The sequence below is a fragment of the Pocillopora damicornis genome, chromosome 1 (genome assembly GCF_964200805.1).
Source record: "Pocillopora damicornis chromosome 1, jaPocDami1.2, whole genome shotgun sequence".
NCBI classification, from domain to species: Eukaryota; Metazoa; Cnidaria; class Anthozoa; order Scleractinia; family Pocilloporidae; genus Pocillopora; species Pocillopora damicornis.
The window spans coordinates 36,577,641-36,598,546 of record NC_142670.1 but is presented as its reverse complement, the minus strand read 5'-3'; the positions used below and the strand labels follow the sequence as shown (position 1 = coordinate 36,598,546).

Below are 20,906 nucleotides of genomic sequence, written 5' to 3'. Positions count from 1 at the left end.
AGTCCTGGAATGTGCACAATCCTACTTTTTGTAGTCCAGTCCAGTCCAGCAGTATATTACGACAATGGGCCTTTGGGCAAAACCATACTCCCCCTCCCGTCCCCTCTTTGACTATGCTTCTATTGAGCTAAAAATAGTGTTGTACGCTTCGCCTCACTTCAAGTGCTTTGTCCGTCGGCTTTATCATGACGCATCAAATGAAACTGCGAGGAAATCCCATTAAAAGATCGGCAAGTTACAATGGATTTTCGCTTGCTCTTCCTAGTAACATCGACGAACTGAAAATTGTAGATAGTTCATCCGACTCTTCGGCATACTTAATGGAATGGAGCCCAGTTGTTCGAAAACAAGTCGGCTGCCCATCGCTGATAAGATCACCGAATCATGTGCTTGATTGCTCAGTTTCAAACGAATTTAGAGATATAATTAAGGGCGTAAAAAATACTGACATAAGTTTGACTGAGCTTAGCGATGCATCAAGTGGAAGCGACGTTTGGCAAGAAGAATTAATTCTTCGTTTGAGACGACAGGAAGCTGCCATTGAGAAAGATAAAGCAAGGCTTGAGGAAGAAATAAAGACCCTTCAGTTGAAGTTGGAATTAGAGGAGGATCTGCGACGCAATGATAAAGAATGCATGGATATTCTCAGAAGCCACATCTCAAAGCTTGAAGGAAAACTACAGAGCAGCGAGAAGAAGATAAGAGAGTTAGAACACGAAAGGCAACGGCTAGAGGTCAACTCTGCAGTGTTACCCGCAACAAAGCCGGGGGAATTTACACTTTTGAAAGCGCGCCTGGATGCGAGTGCAGCCACTATTCATGCCCTTGAGGCGGATTTAAAAAGGATAAAGGGCGAAAAAGCCACACTTGAGGGGCAAGGAAAGGAATATCAAGACATGCTGATAAAACTTGAGCATCAGTTGCGAAGCGCAAATAAGGAACTCCAGCGTCGGGAGAATCGAGTAAACGAGCTTGTCGAAGAGAGAAGATCTCTGGAGGAATTTCAGTTAAAAGCACGCAGCTTACAAAGGAAAGATCAGAAATCTTCTTATGCTTTGCAAATTCAAATTGTTAACCTGCAAGAAAAACTTGAGTTGTCAAGCAGGACTAATGATGAGTTGAAAAGCGAAAAGGAGAAGTTGGAAGCTAAAATCAAACAACTTGAGTACAAGGTGAAAGAATTAGAGGGTAGCTATCGATCCAAACTCGAGCAAACTATGGAAAGATTAAAACGGCAGAAGTCACACACGGAAGATAATCCCCTCAAGGCAGTAAACGGATGTTTACAGCGTGTTCATCAACCATCTTCCAGCGAAAACTCGGCCGACAGCCAGAAACTAAAACAGCAGTGTGGTGCTGAGGTCAAAGTGTCAACGCAACGAAAGTTCATTTGTACCCTTCTCATGGAGTTGAACAAACAAATGGAGGAAAATGCTTGTAAAGATATTGAATTAGCCCCCTTAGAGGTAACTCTAAAAGAATTTCTGGATAAGATTTCCAACAATGTTACAGAGGCACTACGGGAGACCAAATTTAATGGGAAGCCCTTGCAACTGGTCACAGTGGCTAAGGAACCCTCCAAAGAGGAGTTTGTATGTGAGAAATCACCCAATGGAGTAAGTAAATTTTTATAGCTTTAGGTGCTTTTTCATGTAAGATATTTTAGCCCCAAATATCTCTTTAGTAATTCTCCTTACTGCCAACTATACCTTTCTTGTGTTGTTTGTTTGTAGAAATTGGTATTGGATCAACTAATAATCCCCCAATTTACTTTTTTGGCGTTAGATTTTATGTAATGTCGCGTGACTTTGATGTAAACAAACCGTGAAAGTTCGGACGTTGAGCAATCCACCCAATACCTTAGAGCAAACTTCGGCTTTTGCATTTAGTTGTTAATGATTTTCACAGGGATTCGTGGGCATCAATCTCCTATCAGACATTGTTTTTATTTGACAATCTATGTACTTGATGCTCAAAAATTACGTAATCGGATATTATTGAACAGCACGCAGAACTAGTTCGATTATTCCATGCCGAAATGCTTCCTGGCACAGAATTTCAATGTGTACCTAGGTGTTTGTCTATGCAAGGGCAAGAAACATAGGGCCAGAAGAGATGAAAATACCTCAATTGAAATCTGTGCTATATAAGTTAATAGATAAATTTTCAAGTTATGGCAGCACTGATTTGAGTTTGACACTTTCATTTGCAGATCAATGGAAGTAAAGAAAGTAGTGAAGAAAGGTAAGCTTTACCTCCCTTTCATGAATGTTCTCTGCTACTAACAGTTCATTATTGTTGTTTGTCTAGCTCAGCTGGTGATTTTGTGTGCCCATAATGAAAACAAAGCATAGAACTGAGAGAAGGAAAGAAATGAGGAAATTTTACACTTTTTAAGGGAATTTTTCTTCAATCAGATTCTCATAACTACATTCAACCCCCAATTACCCAAACTCATGGGGATTGGACCAAATATCCTGGATAATCAAAAGTCCAGAAAATAAAAGATATGACTATTAATAAACCAAAATTAAAACTGAATTAGTCAATTTATATTTAAGAATTGGAGTATGTTCTTAAATCATAGTGCTTCGTATTTAACATTTTCCAATAGCATCTTAAAACATTTTTAAAGCCATCTTAAAATGTTTTACATCAACCTGAAATACTGACAAAAATCAGTTTGTTTCAAGCTGCTACAGGGTGTGTGGGCAGCTAATTTTCTCTTTCTTTGAAGCTACATTAGTGGAATAACATCAACATTGTTCTTTCCATCTAAAACAAACACTTCCCAAAACATTCTACAGCTTCAGAAAGTGGAACAAATCAGTTCCAAATGGAGCTTCACAAAATGTGCTTTAATTGGTGGAAAAAAACATTGTTACTTATCTGGAATCTTACTAATTGATGTGATTATATCTTCATTTTGACAGTGCTTTGAAGGCTCCTCTATTTATGGTACAGAAAGTTACAAGAGAAAAATTTACAACATATCGCCCAGATCTGTGGGAAAAAAGACAAAGTGCATTGAAACCCAACAGTCATTCAAGACCAAGAAAGAAAATTCCAGTTAAAGAGGTTGAACAGGAGAAATAAGTATTATTTTACAGCCAGACTTATAAAGCTGCTTTTGTAGAAGTGGAATGCAGTTGCTTCCAATATATCCACTACTTGGAAATGACCCATGTCAAATTGAACCAAACAAATATCATGCTTAACTAGTGAAAGCCATTGCCTGAAAAAGATCAGTACTCTGCAGTTGAAGTTTAAAGGATCTACATCAGAATTGGCAATATCGCGAGACAAACACTTCTTTTATTTTCGTTGTTATTCTATGCTTTTGCTCAGAGTTTTTCCAAACTCTCGTTATAATTCATTATAAAAAGGAATGTCATTTAATAATGATAGTTTGTTCAAATTAAGAATATTTTATAGTTTCACTGGAGTTCTAGATAACTTACTGGGTTTTTATAATTTGATCAGATTTGAACATTTTGAACAATGCAATCTGATGTTGTCCATTATATTATCAGGTGTGAACAATGTTTGAGTAAGGCAAGTCTTTTTATTAAACCATCTGTTCCAAAATAAAAATGAAACAAACATTTGCCTTTGACAGCTCAATGATTAGGTTTGGTCATTTTAAGCCTTTGATCCTGATTTTTGTGGTTTTAGCAAGTGTTCCTTCAAATGTAAGCCCAGGCGTTAATTAGATCTTTTTGTTTAGTACGACAAAGTGTAAAACTACATTGATGATCTGTACATACTGATAGCAAAGATGTATATATATAAATATATATTTACAGTAAACAAGGTTGTCATCTAATGCTTTCAGTATAGTTTGCACTGGAACCCAGTGACACATATAGCCAAGTTGTATTCAGCTGTTCACTTGGAGTTCATCTCCTTTTCCCCCTCCCACCATCTCCTCATAGGATGCTGTGTTATTCAAAATCATACCCCTGCAAAGTGATGACCCTTTAACTTCCATGAGTGACCAAGACAGAGTTTCTCCTGATAATATCAATACAAAATAAAGCTGACAAGTGATGAGAATTGAGAAAAATATCAATTAGGGGATAATTAGCTGATCCAATACCAAACTCTCAGAACTAACATCAAGACAATTTTATTGCAATCAAGAAGGATAATTACTAATGAGAAGGATAATTACTAATGAGAAGGATAATTACTAATGAGAAGGATAATTACTAATGAGATCTTGGGACTGAAAGGGTAAAATCTTTCCCACTTACAGTTTCCTGTACCTATCTGTAACCATAAATTGGCCAGTTTCAAGCATCAGGCCTTTGTCAGAAACTTTATTTAGAGTTTAATTAGAAACTCGCCCCCTTTTTTGTTCATGTTGAAAGGGCCAAATTGATGTAGTTCTCAAAGTTGTTGACACTAGATCAAAATGTTTGGGCTTAATTTCTAACCAGAGATAGAGTGTTGGGTTCTTGGAGCAGTGGTCTGAATATTTAATCTCTACAATTTTTTGACTCGTTTGACTGATAATTTCTTTCAAACGTGATCAAAAACATGGCTTTCACAGTATAGCAGAATAATTGAAAGTGTTAGTGGCTTTTAGAGGGAATTCGCACAGAGTAAGGAACATTGTACCAAGTAACGAAGTTGGCAATAAAGGAGTTATGTTTACTGTAAACCAGAGCCTTCAATGAAACATCTTTAAGACCTTAACTTTAGTCTGATCTCAGTCTACCCAAGAAAAGTTTTCAAGTCTCACTTAGGCCTTATTTGCAGAGTTGTAGAGTTTACTGGGTGGTTAATCCTTTAATCCCTTAGAATGATTAACATCTAATTTCTCCTTACAATATCACTCCTGTATCAAACATTAAGGTCATGAGAATAAAGGAAATGATGATCAACTGAAGAAACTCTTGATTGTTAAACAAATTCTCCTTACCAGCACATTAGGAAATGTATCGAGAATAGTGAGAAGAGTATGCATACTGATGTTAGGGTGTAAAGGGTTAATGATTCCCTCCCTTTCTACCCAGCCTCCTTTTTTCAATGTGCCTGGAATTTGGGTTTCTAGCTGAACTGTGCAATTTGCCCGTCATGGGGGTACAATTCTGTCAAAGGATTGGCTGGACACAGGAGACATCCTTGGAAGAACAAGATACCCTAATTCCATTTTAAGAGAGAATTAACAATGAATGACTGTAAACTTACTTTAATCTACGGCAACTCAAACCAAATTACACTGTACTAAGAGATATTGATATCTGAGATTTCTGTTGATTGTCTAATTGAAACTTATGAACTCTAGATGCATTAAAATAGTCTTAACTCTCTAGTAATTGGCTCATCAAACCCTTAACAGCATTCTAATTAAGTATCATTGATAACAATATTATATTACCCCAATGTAAGAGTTCCTTTTCTATAAGTTAAATCCATATCAAGTGAGCAGAGAAATTACAGTGTGAACAATGAAGAAATGATCAAACAATTTATGTAGAGGAATAATAAATCACCCACATATTTTCATGCTATTATAAATCTATTAGTGCTCTATTACAAACACTACAGTGTGATTGGATGCACCACTTTTTATTTATTATTTTTTTTAACCCTTTAAATCCCTGAAGTGATTAACATAAAACTTCTCCCTATAATATCCATACATTATCCTGCAAACAGGTATTGAGAAGACTCCAACATATCAGGTGGAAGTTATCTTGATCTAACACTAAATTCTCACAACTGATTTACAAAGAGATGTGTAGCAGCTAAAGGGAGAATTAAAGTGCTAATACAGTTAACATTAGATCATGAGTAAAACCAATCAAAGCGCGTGTATATTCTAGTTTACTATATTATCTGTGATATTATTAGCCTCATGAAGTGAGGTTTTAAACAAAATAAAACAAAATCATAGGCATTTCTTGATGCTGAGTATTGAACATCTAGTAAAATGATACTAAAACAATTATATTATTTGCTCTTGGTTCCCATACATAAAAATTAATGGAGGCTATGCCCTTAGCAACCATCACCAACCAGAAATCCCACGCTTATGTTATAATTGTTGAATAGTAACACATGAATTATAAGCCACTTAGTGCCTGCTGGGTTAGCAAATGATCAACCCAATATTTTACAATATCATACAGTCATGTAATATGAATTATAATTATATCACTTAATACATATCAAGTCGACATATAATCATCCACATATCCTTTAACCCTTTAACTCCCACAGGTGGCCAAGACAGAATTTCTCCATACAATATTGATACAATATCGACCAGATAAGAGACGAGAATAAAGAAAAATATCAATTTGGGGATACCTAGTTGATCCAGTACTAAATTCTCTGAACTAACTTTATAAGAATTGTATGTTTGACAGTAAGGAGAATTACAAATTTGATCTGGGAGTTAAAGGGTTAACACAATTAAAGTGGCATTTAATTCATGTTATATCATTGCAAAAGATGTGGGTGACTAATATATGCTTCTTAACATAAATAATAAACTAAGAAAAAAATTGATATGGTGCTTAAACCATGAACTCTTCCTTGTCCACTTTGCAACCCATGTTCTTTCAAGGTTTTCATTTGACTTTTGTACTCTCTTTGCAAACTGAGGCCTAAAAGAGGAGTGCCTCTAGTTTAAGGGTGCTCTCTATAACTAGGGTCTGGCTGGGCCTAACTTTGAAATTCAAAATTCAGAAGTAGTAATGATGGTGATTACTTGGAATTTGATCATGAGGTAAATTGGTATAGCTAGTCAGCTTTGACCAACAATAAATACACCAGGATGTGCACCTCAAAATGTTACAACACCACCAAGTTTCTGCACTAACTTCTTTCCCTCCCAGGTGTGACTGCTCTTGGCAAATAAAGGAGATGATCAATTGAGAAATTCTGCCTTGATAAAATGCTAAATTCTCAGTCAACATTTATTTCAGATCTTGGGAATGAAAAGTTAATCCACTTCTGGCAAAATTTAATAGCTTAGTATCCTATGCTTACACAGCTTGAAAAAACTCAAACACTCTTTGGTGCTCTCATCAAACAAAGTTCATATTAGTTCTACACATAGGTCCATGCAATTTGTGGATTGTGCTGCTTCAAATTGTCCCAACTTCCCATCCTTGATTTGATCTGAGTTAGTCCATCTTCAGGTTGACATATATGTATCTTATAAACTTTAAGGAGGCAAAGAAAGCCACAGTGCTGAGCATCAGGAAGAACACGTAGCATGTCAGCAGCGTGTATCCAAAAAACTGTACAGACTGAAGCATTCCGGACATGTTGGATCTCTTGTAGTAGTAAAACATAGCATAACCAAACACAAAAATAGATGTGGACCTAAAAGAAACAAGTAAAGGAAACTTAAGAATGGTCTGACTCACAGAGGACATTAAAACAACTCATTGCAACAACACAAAACATGACAAATTAAGAAGTATCTTAACATAACAAACAGTTAAGTACTTAACATAGAGTAAAAAACACTTGAGATTTTTCAAATGCATGTTTCTGTCAATAAGTTTCAGGACAACACAGGTCACAGATTCACATAGAGCTTTGTATAGATATTTTATACAAATCCTCCAATAAAAGAAAATGGTCTGGAATCTGCTAATTCCTGTGCCTTCTATACCAAGTGTGTCCCAAAATTTCTTCATTTTTATACTTTTTTAACCTCTAAAAATCATGCTTCTCAAACCTTTTCCCCTTTATCATGAGCACTGCAAGCAGTGCATGTCTAAATAAGCATTAGAAACCTTTGAGGAGTCTTGGTAGGGATGATGGGTAGGTGGGTCTGTAGCAGAAAGGACTTGCATGGCTTGCTGCTGCACCTTTCATGGTGTTCTATACCTCTGAGTTATTGATAGAAAATAGTAGTAATAGAACACGTATCTGCAAAAAAGTTTTAAAATCATGCAACAAATTGCCTCACCCTCCACACATAAGTGAATGCCACCACCAGCGATAGTCTTCACTTGAAAGCTGAAAGTATGTCAGAGCGATGGAGATACAGGCTGTGACATTCAGAAGGATAACAAACACTATGAAAAGTATTCCATACAAGGTGTACTGTTCACGGCCCCACAGTGTGGCAAAGATGTAGTACAGCTCCACAGAGATTGCACTGCAAAGAAAGTTTCCACAATAATATTATTAATAATTCATGTTAAATCAGGTGTGGCCTCCTGTCACCATAGTACCTAAACACGCTCTGACGAGTGTGTAATGAGGAGGAATTACCTGTGCTTTTGCGCTGTAGATCCAAGCATACAATAAAAAGAGTACTTGCAAGTTTTTGCCATTACATTTATCTCGTGTTACTCACACAAATACAATATATGAGTGAAATTCTGTTTCACTCAACTTTCTGCAAGCCTGATCAAAAAATTCCTGCTTCTATGAGAAATTAATATTCATTGTGCAGATTTTGAAGGATCACAAAAGCTAAGGTAAAGTTACAAGTGATACTGTATGTAGTAAGGTACACTTTCTTTTAAGCTCAAACATCCAGAGCTTAAAAGAAAGTGTACCTTACTAAATAAACCTTGCTGATATTACACTCTTTGGGCTTTAGGCCAAAACAAGCACAGAACAAGAAGCATATCATTTTGGGTACCACATTGTTTTATTATCTTAACCCTTTGACCCCTAAGACTGATTGGCATCTGACTTCTCCATACAATATCGCCCCTGAATTCAATATTAAGGTAACAAGAATTAAGACAATGATCACCAACTAAAGAAGCCCTTGATTATTTAACAAATTCTCCTTGTCAGCAACTTAGGAAACATGTAGACAACAGTATGGAGAATATGCATTCTGATTTTAGGGAGTAAAGGGCTAGCAGTATCACTACAAAAATATGTGCAAAACAAACAAGCAAATAAACAAACAAACCTGAACGGTAAGAAACCCCCTACAACCATCCTCACCAATGTGCTACGATACCTGGAAGAAAGGAAATGATCAAATCTGCAATTCTCCTTACTGTAAACCATACAATTCTTATAATGTTAGTTCAAAGAATTTATTATTGAATAAATTAAATATCCACAGATTGATATTTTTCTCTATTCTCAGCACTCATCTGGTTGATATTGTTTTGGTATTGTAAGGAGAAATTCTGTCTTGATCTCTCATGGGAGTTAAAGGGTTAACCATCTACACAAGGAGTAAAACACCATAAGGAATGTAAAAGAGGACAAAAGCTATGTCATAATGTTAGGTCAAATACTTAAGACAGACTTAAGTCCTACAAAATGCTGCACCAAAAAAAAATTTTGGATGCAAAGTTACTGGAAGCTCACAAAAAATTCAAAACAAATTTAAGCAAATTATTAAACAAAGAAAACTGTCAAGAAAACTGTAAGAAATAGCAGATAAGCATGATGCAGCTCTTGATGAATCCAATTTGGCTCACATTCACAATTAAGGACAAGCGAGCTAAGGGAAATGATCTTATGGGAAATGGTCCTTACTAAAAAGAATAACTGATTGAAGTGTTACCATGGTATCTGAGGAATCTCTCTGGGAATGTTCTTAGTTCTGCATGGGGCATTGAAGCTTCCTGCCCAGTTCTTGCCAAATATCCCACCGAGGATGGTTAACGGGAAACCAACTTTAAGAAAAGCAATCCAAACATAGAACATTCATCTACAGGTAATTACAAATTTCTAATACATTGAGTAACATTTTAAACAACTAATGCATATTTTTCCATAAAAGTGTAACTATCACAGGGAAAAGCAGTCAAGCAGTCAGTTGAACTGCTTTGATTTGGGAAAACTAGGATCTTAGTTCTTGACAACAACTCATTGTTTGAAACACCTTCCATGAGAAGCTTTGATCAAGTCAGCCACACTCATAATTTTCATTGGAAACAACTGTAAGCAACAATAAACACAATACATCTATGGTTGACAACAGTGCTGAGAGACCAGGACCTAAAACAAAAGTATGTTTGGTTCCTCTTTCAGACAATTTCCAAACAGACACTTGAAGGACAAGGAAAGTGATCAGAATCAAAATTAAACAAGGGAAGGAATGGGAAAGAAAGGGTACCCAATCCTGAAGCACTAGCTATTTAACTAGGCAAAGCTGTAGGATAAAAGGGGCAAGTCTTAAAGAAACTGTGGTGCTTCATTGGTGGAGGAGTATAACAGGTTATTAATTTAGTGTTATCAACTGAGTAACAAATAATGCTCAAAACATCAGCTTTTGAACTCCTTACGGTGGCCAATTTACGTTATCAACTCAAGCAATAATACAGTATTAAAGCTGTATATAATAGTTGTCTTGACCTGGAATAAACATGACCCTCCATGGGAAAACGGAAACTAACACTTTGCTGTTAAACAGCCTAGAAAAACAGTTTTAAACAGATACTAAATGGCTAACTCAGGCATTTAAACAGTTTCCATAACTGCTTAAATGGATGGCAAAAAATTTAAACGGTTGACCAAAGTCCAAAAACAGATAGCTTAGGCCTTCAAACAATTAATTTGTAATTAATCTTTGATGGCTTGTGTGTACGCGTGTGTATGTGTTTTTTAAGGCAGGGTACTTTAAGATTTCTGGAAAACATTGCAAGAGTAGAGGGTGGGATCAGACACTGGAAGACAAGGGGCAAGAAGAAAAGGGGGGAAGGGCGAACTTTTTCTAAAGCATCAGTGTAGAGTGTGCGTGTCTTGAATATGAGAACTTACCAATGAGCCAGATGAGCATCAGGAGAATTATAGTGGTGTATGGAAGAGCTTGCGTGGACTGATAATACCAGGCCGTTGAGTTTATGACACTCCAGATCATAAAGAATGGCACTAAAGGAAAAGAAGTAACAGTAAATTACAATCATGACTTGCTATCTTCAACAGTATGTTTCAATTATCTAAGCAAATTATAAAATTGAATCAAATCACATGACTTTTTTGAAACAAGTGGACAGTCCATATAAAAAACCTACCTGAAAAAATACTGGTTGTCAAGACAACATTCCACACCCAGTTGGTTCCACCAATTTTTCTATAAAAGTTACTAGATACATAGCCTGAAATGCCTAAAAGAAGGAAAAAAATCTTTTGAGTGACCAAATTGATTCCTCTGGCGACTGGAAAAAAATTAATAGTCCCAAATAGAAACCCTTGATGTGACAACAGACTAGATCAAACCCAGGACAATGGTCAGAGGGCAGAATTCTAATCACTACTAACAGTATAACTGCTTTGACTTATACCATAGATTTACCCTAAAAAAGTTTGATGCAAAAAGTTCCTAAAGTTTTGACAAATGCCTTCAATTGATAAAGATATTTTTTTTTTATATTTTGAAGTCATATGTATGAAGGTATGAAGTCATATGTATGAAGGTATGAAGTCATATGTATGAAGGTATGAAGTCATATGTATGAAGTCATATGTATGAAGGTATGAAGTCATATGTATGAAGGTATGAAGTCATATGTATGAAGGTATGAAGTCATATGTATGAAGTCATATGTATGAAGGTATGAAGTCATATGTATGAAGGTATGAAGTCATATGTATGAAGTCATATGTATGAAGGTATGAAGTCATATGTATGAAGGTATGAAGTCATATGTATGAAGGTATGAAGTCATATGTATGAAGTCATATGTATGAAGGTATGAAGTCATATGTATGAAGGTATGAAGTCATATGTATGAAGGTATGAAGTCATATGTACAGTAGATGTGTGAAGTTCAAGCATCCATCTTTGATATTTGACTAACTTGTGAGTGAGTATAACTAAATAAAATGTAAGAAAACTTTTTAAGTGAAAGAACACTTACAGCAGGTCAGGGCATACAACAAAACACCTGCTGTGTTCATTGATCCATGTCTGAAAGTCAAATCACAAATTTGTTCATCACTGATTTCATTATTTTCAGCATTTAAGAAAGCATCTTCATACAATATTTAAAATCCTAATAGCACATCCAACTAATTTCATCATAACATTCAACAAGAGCTGAGAAATTATATCAAGGACACCGTAAGAGTTCAAAGGAACAAACTGGCAACTTTGTTAACCCTTTAACTCCCAAGATCTGATTTTCAATTCTCCCCTCTAGCTTCTACACATTTCCTTGTAAATTGATTGCAAGAATTTGGTGTTCAATCAAGGTAATAACTTGTACCTGATGAGTTTGAGAATTCTCATTACCTGTTTGCTGTATAATGTATGGATAATATAGGGAGAAGTTACATGGTAATCACTGCTGGTTGTTAAAGGTTTAATGCCTTTCACTCCCAAGATCTCAAGTAATTCTCCTTACTGTCTGGCAAAGAATTCTTATGATTTTAGTTCAGAGAATTTGTTATTAGATCAACTAATGATCCCCTAATAACTTGCCTGCTTGATATTGTATTGACACTGCAAGGAGAAATTCTCTCTTGGTCACTCATGGGAGTTAAAGTGTTAAGTGTGCACGATAAAAATAACCAATTCACAACTGGTTTCACTTTTGATATTGTATCTCTTGAGAGGGTGGTGCATTCACAGTGTGTAGTGAAGTAAAGGGAAAGCTATCACTCCTACCTGTGAACATTAAACAAGCCCAACAAAGCCAAAAATATGATACCAAAGCAGAGAGTGAGGAATTGGGATCCTGCACCTAAGAGGCAACAGATAAGCTAAATTAAGCATCTCAGTTATGTACATGACCCCACTTCATATGTACATTAAACATGCCCAGGAAGGCCATCATAAGGATGAACACACTCAGCATGATGAATTGAGAGCCAGCACCTAGACAGTCACAAAAAGGTCCCAAAAGCACAAAGTAACTTTCATGACACTTTGAATGAGTGGTTAAGATCTCAGGTTGGTCTGTTCAGAGAGGGAATCAAGAAACATAACTTACCAAGGATGGCACAGAGCCAGCTTTTGTATGGTGGAAAACGGAAAACATCTGCATGAATAATCTTCCAACCCACTTCATCATGATCTGCAATAGAATAACATAAACTCACTTTTAAAACAAAGTGATCTTCTCCTATTGCACCAAAGATTTGACCTGTTAATTTCTCTATACAATCTATCCCTTAAATCAAATGTTTAACTCATGAGAATAAAGGAAATGATCAGCAACCAACAAAGCTCTTGATGGTTTAACAAATTCTCCTTGTTAGAATCTAGTAAATGTATAGACAACAGTATGGAGAATATGCATAATGATGTTGGGGTGTAAAAGGTTCAACCAGTTTAAACACTTTTTCTTTTTCATTATTTTATCTTTCTTGTTCACATCTTGAAAATATTATTGATCATGTAATGAAGGTATTTCTACCATTCAAGTTCTGTAGCTTTCATTTGTCTGATTAAAAAAAAAAACTGTTAGAAACATTTCCCAGTCTGTTACTGTATCAAGAATACACTGAAAGAATAACCTATCTGCACACAGCACTAATATGGTAACCTTTAATTTATAATTTATTTGTCATTTTGTGGTTTTGCTTGCATATAGATCCTGATCTTTTAAATGATAAGTACTACAGTCAACACCAAAAAGCTTTTTAATTCAAAGTTCTTTAAGCCTAACAGTAGCTACATGTATAGTATTGAGTCCAAAAAGAGAATCTTCAAAGAAAAAAGTATTAACCAAGAGTAACAAAAGTAGTTATAGCTCTTAGGGTTAGCATTGTATTTGACCTTAAATTTACACATGTCTACATGTTGGTGTCCTGTGCAACTCATACAGAAAGGATAAACTGCATGGAGATTTTAAGACAAATGCACCATTTTGCTGTCCGTGTCGTACAACAATCCAAGACCAGGTATGCAAGCCAAGGATCAAATAAAACACGGTCCAAAAGAGAAGCAGAGTGAATGTGTTACAAATGTACAAGATGTTTAACTCTAAAACAGGGGTGTAGGTACAGTACAACTCAAAAGTACCAGTAAGTTGCCAGTCTCGACTTGAAACTCCATCCTCGATACTTGAATCTATCTAGAATCAAGGATCCAGAATCAAGGCAGGAGTATCAGTTATAGATATATGCTTCTCACCTATGTCATCCATTTCTTCATCATCAGATACATTATACTTTGCAAAGTCACTCTTGAGTACTCGCATCTAATGAAGAGAACAGTCAAGTGATAAGATCAAAAATCTCTGAAAGATGATCACGTAGTTCATTACATCCACCCTATAGTATTTTATGGCACACAATTGCAAGTCACCATGGCAACCCAATGGGTTGCAATTTGCCTGTCATTTTTGCTACCTATACTGTAATTATAAACCTAAGAAATTCAACATAGTTCTGCTCACCAGGATGATAACTACAAATCCTATCAACAAGAAGACCAGCACTACAGAGTTGATAATTGACAGCCAGTGAATCTGAAAATCAAGTGATTATAATAAACTTATCAAAAAACATTTCCCTTATATTGCATACTTCACTATGCATCAGCTTTCAGTCTCAAGCCTGAAAACTGAGATCTGTGGTGTATGTAGAACCAGCCAAGAATCAATAATATGTTACTGTTTTGTAATCTGACACGATCAGTAGCTATATATGAGCAGATCATTATTTGTAATTAGGTTGTGACAGAGGTAAAAAAAGGTGAATAAACACAGGGTACAACTCTTACTGTCTACATTTCCTTTATCTAAAACTACATGATGAACTCTCAATGATCTATTCTCTTACCTCCAGGCTCTTAGGAAAAAAGCTTCCAGCCCCTTTGATTTTCAGTCTCTCTGAGTATGGAGAGCTTTTCAACAAAATACAAAACCAGAAATTCTTTAATAAATAAATCAACTTCTGCAAGAAGCTTCACGAAACTAAAAGAACAGTCCACGAAAAATACCCACAAACTGAGTAGGCCATGGAGTCAAACAAAGAAAGTGTTCCCCTTTGTGAAATAGTACTGAATGATGTAAAACTTCTCTTCCCATTATCAAAGTAATGATAAATTGGAAAGGAAAAAAGTGATGCAGATATAGAAAAAATTATAATTATTGCCTTAATTTGACACCAAATTCTGACACCAGCACAGCAGAAATGTCCCCTTACCACAAAGAGAATTTGTCTCAATCCACTCTTAATCCTTTAAATCCTAAGAGTAGCTAGTATCTAATTTCTCCCTACAATATCAGCCCTGAATCACTCATTAAGATTATGAGAATAAAGGAAATGATCATGAACGAAAGAATTAAGCTTTTGATCAATAAACAAATTCTCCTTGTCAGCACCAAAAAAATGTATTGAGAACAGTATGGAGAATATGCATGCTGATCTTAGGGTGTAAAGAGTTAATACTTACTCAGTTGAGCTCCACAGGACACTGTACGTGAACTCCACATTGTATGGCAACTCAATGTCATCCAGAGCTACTGGTTGATGATTTGCTGTACTTACATTTGCTGAAATAATCTGAAAAAAAAAATTGAATGCACATTCATCACTATATAGGCAAGACACCTGACACTTATGATTTCTGTGCAAATATGACCTTACCTGATCCCCATTAAATTCTATGTTAAAGTTCAAATGAGCCCAGAGGTAAACTTTGTGAGTGTGAGGCAAGAAGCCTCCTTCTTCCAAGTGACCAATAAAGCCCCGCAGAGGAAGATCATCTGTGGGAGAAAAGAATAATGAAACCAATATCTATTTCATTACTGATTTCTTCTCTGTTATGATTAACTACGATTCTTTGTCAGGAAGTTAAAAAAAAAGAAAAGCAGCCTCACCTAAAACAAATTCAAAGTAATACAAATCTTCAATGGCCTCTTGTAACTGCTGAACTTCTTTTTCCTTGAGTGTAACGGTACAAAGCTTTACGTTTTCTTTTTGCTCTAGAGATGAGGAAATTCAAAATGAAACTCAGTTTTGAGCAAAGTTAACCCTTTACACCCTAACATCGGTATGTATAAACGGCTAAGAATACATGAAAGTCAAATATTTGAACTGCAGATAAAGACGTGAATATGAAAGTGATCCTTGCAGTAATGTACACTACTTGCCCAGTTGTGAAAATAAGGCCAGAAAAAAATTCAGGCCTGTATAGGGTTTGAACCCATGGCCTCTGTGATACTGGTGCACTGGTTTAGTTGGTGATCATCTCCTTTTTTCTCATAAAACTAATGCTTGATTTAGGAGTGAATCTTATTGCGAGAGGAAGTTAGATGCTAGTCATTTTTAGGGGTTAAAGTGTTAAATCCCATAAACTTGGTGGTTACTGCTGGACCTCAGCCAAGTTTTCATAGCATAAACCAACAGGAGCCATATTGACTTGTAAATGCTGCACTTATATCTGATCATATATCTTGAACCTCATCACTATGATGGGTAGTGAGCATTTTCCATAGTTCAGCAATGTGGCCCACGGGGTAATGATCTCTAACAACCAGCTCTTTAACAAAGTTCCATTCAATTCTGCATTTTTGACAACAATTTTTGACATTGCGTTTTTCACGGCCATCTATCATCTTAATGGACCTACTAGGAAACAACTTTAATGGGTTCAAAAGGTCATGGTTTGTGATTGGTGGATTTCAATCCGTTTTGTGTGTTTCTGTGTTTCAAGGTGCGTTGCTTGTGATCGTAATTATGATTGACGGCAGCAAAAAACACGATTGTGAATGCAGCTTTTGAACTTTAGAGTTCGCATGTTTGTGAAAAGTGCAGTAGAGATCACCAAGTGCGTTCACCACACTTGGTTGAGCATGAGACGTACATGTGCAGTAGAGCGTGACTGAAACATGACTTTAGAATGAACTTTACACGTGTGGTAAAATATACTTTCCACGCACTGTTTTAGCTTTCAATTTCTGTACTAAAATAAAACTTTTTGTGTGTACTTCCTTTTGAGTTTTTCCCCTAAACTTTGAAGGGGACAAATTGTCCACTTGCCCGCTTTTTTAAGGGACAATTCAAATTGCAGTGTGGGATTGGTGCAATAGTGCGGCCTGGCTCAAACCTAGTCTGATTATGCCCCCATCTGCAGTATTAAATCTTGAAAGGCCTCAATGCGAAGGAAGCACTTACCACTCCTGAATGGTATGCTTTTCCACCTTAAGTTGCCCCTTGCATTTCGCCAGATGTCACTTACTGATAAAGATCGATGCCTTCAAGGCAGTAAATTTGGCCTAACTTGATTGAATCAACCAATTTATCATGCTATTTGAGACAAACCACACTTCCTGCCAAAATTGAATGACGGTTGTGGAGAAACTGACGTTCACTTTTACCACATAGAATTAAAATTGTGTACCTTTGAAGTTGATTTGATGTAAGGCAACAGCCATTCTGTCGCCATCTAAAACTTCTCCCAACGTTAAACTACGATGCTCTACCTAAATAAAACAAGAAAATCTTTAAAATAACAAGAAACAGACAACAGCGCATAAATCTAGAATTTATACTCTTCAGAATGGCTTTACCGACGCTTAATCACGCTTCATATGTTCATCTGTGTTCTATAAAGCACCAGAACTACTCCGATCGTACGCATTTAACAGGCATCTATTGGAAAAAGTAACTCAAACCTTGATCTCTATATTAAGGGAAAACAATAATTAATTTCAAAATGTTACCTTTTCAGGTCTACAGACTGGCAGGGAATAGTAATGATACGTCTCTTGTGGGTTGAAGTACGGACCAACTTTGTTTACATACAGTGGAACCTTGAAAACACAGATTACTTTAAAATTTGATTCTTCACAAATTGCGAGACGTAAACTAACTGTATACCTTTTCTCCGCCCTTGTAACTCGCTGCATGGCTGCAAAATGGAGCTGATAAAATACTTAGTATACAGAAGCAGAAAATATTGAGAGTCGCCATGTTGGTACTAAACTTGCAAGGAGACATGGGAGAAAATGAGACGTGGCTTCCCCTGCGCCGTTGCCTATGGAAACACGCCGATTTGCAGAGAAATTTGACATTTCGTTTCCATCTTTCATAAATATTCGACTTCTATCGCTGTTCAATTCTAGATCAGTTCTTCCAGATTTTTCATTCTTTTTTATTCAGTAGTGGGGGGGGGGGGGAGGGGTGGGGTAGAGGTAGTTATTTCAACTTAGAATATTTTATCCTTCGCCTTAACATTCTTAATGAGGTGAAAGAGGAAACCATTGTTCCATTGAGATGTACCTTTTAAATTGTCTTCGATATTAAATAAAAAATATATGAAAAAAAAAACCATCAAGAAACTGTATCAGGCCCTTTTCTGTTCCAGAATGCTCTAAAATGTCTTTTCCTCGACGTATTTAAATTCAAATAGATGCCTTTTTTATTTGGTAGTCTTCTTGGTCTTCTTGATCCGGAAGATGTGTTCCATGAATAAATAATTCTTCATTTTGATTCATTTTTGGCCTCCCACGAAGCTCTTGGGACTTTAAACGTGTTATTACACCACGTAGAAACTTCCCGTTCACGTGGCAATACATGGCGGAGAGTGAGGGAAGTTTGCATTCAAATGCTGTAAAAAAAATGTTCGCAAAGCTCCAAAAGAATTGGTTCTTGATCGGAATCGTTGTTGTTATCTGTCTAGCTAAGTTTGCCCCTTTTATTGGAGCAAAAGGTGGAATTCTTAGACCAGAAATCACCGTCAAATATATAGCTGTTTCAGCCATCTTCTTGAACAGTGGACTGTCCTTGAAGTCAGAGGAGTTGAAAAGCGCTCTTAGCAACGTTAGATTACACCTTTTCGTTCAGGGCTTTACGTTGGCTTTTGTACCTGGCTTTTTTTCGCTGTTAGTGAAGCTTTTAGAGTTAAGCAGCTTGAATGAATGGCTTCTGAAAGGTCTTCTTGTGGTGGGTTGTATGCCTCCGCCTGTATCCTCGGCCGTGATTCTAACAAAGGCTGTCGGTGGAAACGAAGCGGCTGCGATCTTCAACTCAGCATTTGGTAGTTTTCTGGGAATATTCGTCACTCCGTTTTTACTGCTCGTGTTCCTCGGTTCTTCATCTGCGGTTCCTTTTGCATCCATTGTGGGTCAGTTGTCCATGACGGTTGTGTTCCCTTTACTTATTGGTCAGTTTCTTAGAAGATACATCAAAGACTGGATGGAACAAACCAAGCCACCTTTTGGAACGATCAGTAGTTGTGTCCTTCTTCTCATAATCTATACAACATTCTGTGACACATTTTCACATAAGAGTGGCGAGATCGACTCTTCAAGCATATTAGCGGTGGCAGTACTGATAATTTGTCTGCAATGCTGTCTGTTGATGTTGACGTTTTCCTTAGCAACCATGAGAGATTCTCCATTCACCCCAGCAGACACAGTAGCAATCATGTTCTGTTCAACTCACAAGTCTCTCACACTAGGAATTCCTATGCTCAAGATTGTTTTTTCAGGATATAAATATCTTTCCTTGATTTCTATCCCACTCCTCATTTACCATCCAGTACAGATTTTACTTGGAGGTCTCTTGGTTCCGGTAGTGAAAGGATGGATGATTAGTTGTCAGCAGAAGGGGAGAGGTGCTGGAACTGGAACTGTTTAGTGGTTGTGTTACCAAGACCGTAGTTTGCCTTTTCCCTTTTACAAGATGTAAAAGCTTTGTGTACCACAGCCCCAATAAAGCATGCAAGAAATTTTGAGAGAATGAAAGATGAATATGGGTTGCTTGAGACATAACCAAGAGCAACTCAAACTTCTCGTGTACTCTTAATTTCTGGAGGCATTTTTTCCTTAAATAATTATACAACTGATGCGTGCCATTTTTACATTTTCAATGCACTATTTTAAATGTTGTATTGAAAGGGTTGCTATGCATGAAGTAATTTGCATCAATTTGTAACTAGGAAATAGTACACTATTTAAAAAAAACTGATGTATATGTAAATGATGGGAAGCAAGGGAATCAAAGATACAGATGGGTCAAAAAAAGATATTTAAAAATGATATTGACTTTTTCCATACTGTCTGACAGGTGGGAAAGTTTGGTAAATATTAATATTATTAATATGGGATATTAATATTTTACTCAGACTGCAACTTTCAAGCCTGTATCAAATGTTTCTTTGATAATGAGAGAATTGCAGAAGTAAAATAAGGAAGTAAATTGAAGGGAATCAGCAAAAGCTCACTTTAAGTTTGTTGTTTGCTTTTTGATGCACAGCCAACAGAAACTGAAAACTGACTTATAGATGCTTGGAATATAAGGAAAACTGTTTATAACTCATATTTTAAGCTAGGAAAAATTAATCTGGCTTCTGACATATTTGGGTGGTCAGATAGAGATGATTGTGAATTAAGTGAGAGGTTGTTTGCATGGGTTTTAAAAACTTTCTCTATAAGTGGCTGTGGATGGTTTAATAGGAAGCTGTACTCATAAAAGGAGGTTTGGTCCTTTTTGTAAGCAAAAGTGTATTAAGAATTACAAGTACTATCTATATTTGGTTCGCAAGGATTTGTTTTTTCTCTCCTCTCCTGACTTTTGGGTTTTGCTTAGATGAAATAAAATCCAATGAGCATTAAGAAGGAGCAAATGAGAGCACAGGTACTTTTTATTTCTTGTTATTTACTGATGAAAGATGAAAGCATCTATAAACTCTACAAATTAACCCTTTTTATTCAAAAGTTCTCATTAGCGATTCTCTGTACTGTCTGCCATACAATTCTTGCCATAATGGTGTTAGTTTAGAGAGTTTGGTATTGGATCAACTAATAATACCCTAATGAATGTCTTTATTTATTTTCATCAGTTGTCTACTTGATGTTGTATGACATTTTATGGAAAAAATCCTTCTTGGTCACTCATGAGAGCTAACCACTGGTTAACATTGATCATTTAAATCTGATCTTAATTGCAATATGCTTGGATGGCAGATTTGAAGCTTAAAATTTTCCTTTTCTGTTTCCTTTGAGGAAAATAAGGTAAGATTTTCAATCAGCTTGTTTTGAAATTTTTTTGGTTGT

The 20,906-nt window shown here is 36.2% G+C and overlaps 3 protein-coding genes across 3 annotated transcripts; 2 read left to right on the top strand and 1 right to left on the bottom strand.

The window, feature by feature from the left end:
• The first annotated feature begins 118 nt into the window (after positions 1-118).
• LOC113669719 (uncharacterized) lies at positions 119-3,810 on the top strand. The gene is made up of 3 exons (XM_027185796.2): positions 119-1,616; positions 2,213-2,244; positions 2,934-3,810. The coding sequence occupies exons 1-3, from the start codon at positions 186-188 to the stop codon at positions 3,094-3,096; spliced, it is 1,626 nt and encodes a 541-aa protein (XP_027041597.2). The 5' UTR covers positions 119-185; the 3' UTR covers positions 3,097-3,810.
• A 1,371-nt stretch (positions 3,811-5,181) lies between these two features.
• Positions 5,182-17,829, bottom strand: LOC113669727 (transmembrane 9 superfamily member 1). The gene is made up of 18 exons (XM_027185804.2): positions 17,728-17,829; positions 17,571-17,660; positions 17,249-17,330; positions 15,726-15,830; positions 15,493-15,611; positions 15,299-15,408; positions 14,683-14,746; positions 14,298-14,369; positions 14,033-14,099; positions 12,888-12,971; positions 12,563-12,638; positions 11,814-11,863; positions 10,968-11,060; positions 10,714-10,824; positions 9,515-9,626; positions 8,906-8,956; positions 7,940-8,131; positions 5,182-7,344 (listed from the first exon to the last, which is right to left on the bottom strand). The coding sequence occupies exons 1-18, from the start codon at positions 17,818-17,820 to the stop codon at positions 7,143-7,145; spliced, it is 1,773 nt and encodes a 590-aa protein (XP_027041605.2). The 5' UTR covers positions 17,821-17,829; the 3' UTR covers positions 5,182-7,142.
• A 174-nt stretch (positions 17,830-18,003) lies between these two features.
• On the top strand, positions 18,004-20,880 carry LOC113669739 (sodium/bile acid cotransporter 7). Its single transcript, XM_027185816.2, has one exon. The coding sequence runs from the start codon at positions 18,424-18,426 to the stop codon at positions 19,486-19,488; it is 1,065 nt and encodes a 354-aa protein (XP_027041617.2). The 5' UTR covers positions 18,004-18,423; the 3' UTR covers positions 19,489-20,880.
• Positions 20,881-20,906: the final 26 nt, after the last annotated feature.

Excerpts from the sequence above, each read along its gene's own strand:
- LOC113669719 (XM_027185796.2), top strand. The coding sequence starts at position 186 with ATGACGCATCAAATGAAACTGCGAGGAAATCCCATTAAAAGATCGGCA. Across the intron at positions 1,617-2,212 it reads GTGAGAAATCACCCAATGGA|ATCAATGGAAGTAAAGAAAG; the intron begins GTAAGTAAATTT and ends TTTCATTTGCAG. Across the intron at positions 2,245-2,933 it reads AAAGAAAGTAGTGAAGAAAG|TGCTTTGAAGGCTCCTCTAT; the intron begins GTAAGCTTTACC and ends TCATTTTGACAG.
- LOC113669727 (XM_027185804.2), bottom strand. The coding sequence starts at position 17,820 with ATGGCGACTCTCAATATTTTCTGCTTCTGTATACTAAGTATTTTATCA. Across the intron at positions 15,409-15,492 it reads TAGAATTTAATGGGGATCAG|ATTATTTCAGCAAATGTAAG; the intron begins GTAAGGTCATAT and ends TTTTTTTTTCAG. Across the intron at positions 7,345-7,939 it reads CATTCACTTATGTGTGGAGG|GTCCACATCTATTTTTGTGT; the intron begins GTGAGGCAATTT and ends TGTTTCTTTTAG.
- LOC113669739 (XM_027185816.2), top strand. The coding sequence starts at position 18,424 with ATGGCGGAGAGTGAGGGAAGTTTGCATTCAAATGCTGTAAAAAAAATG.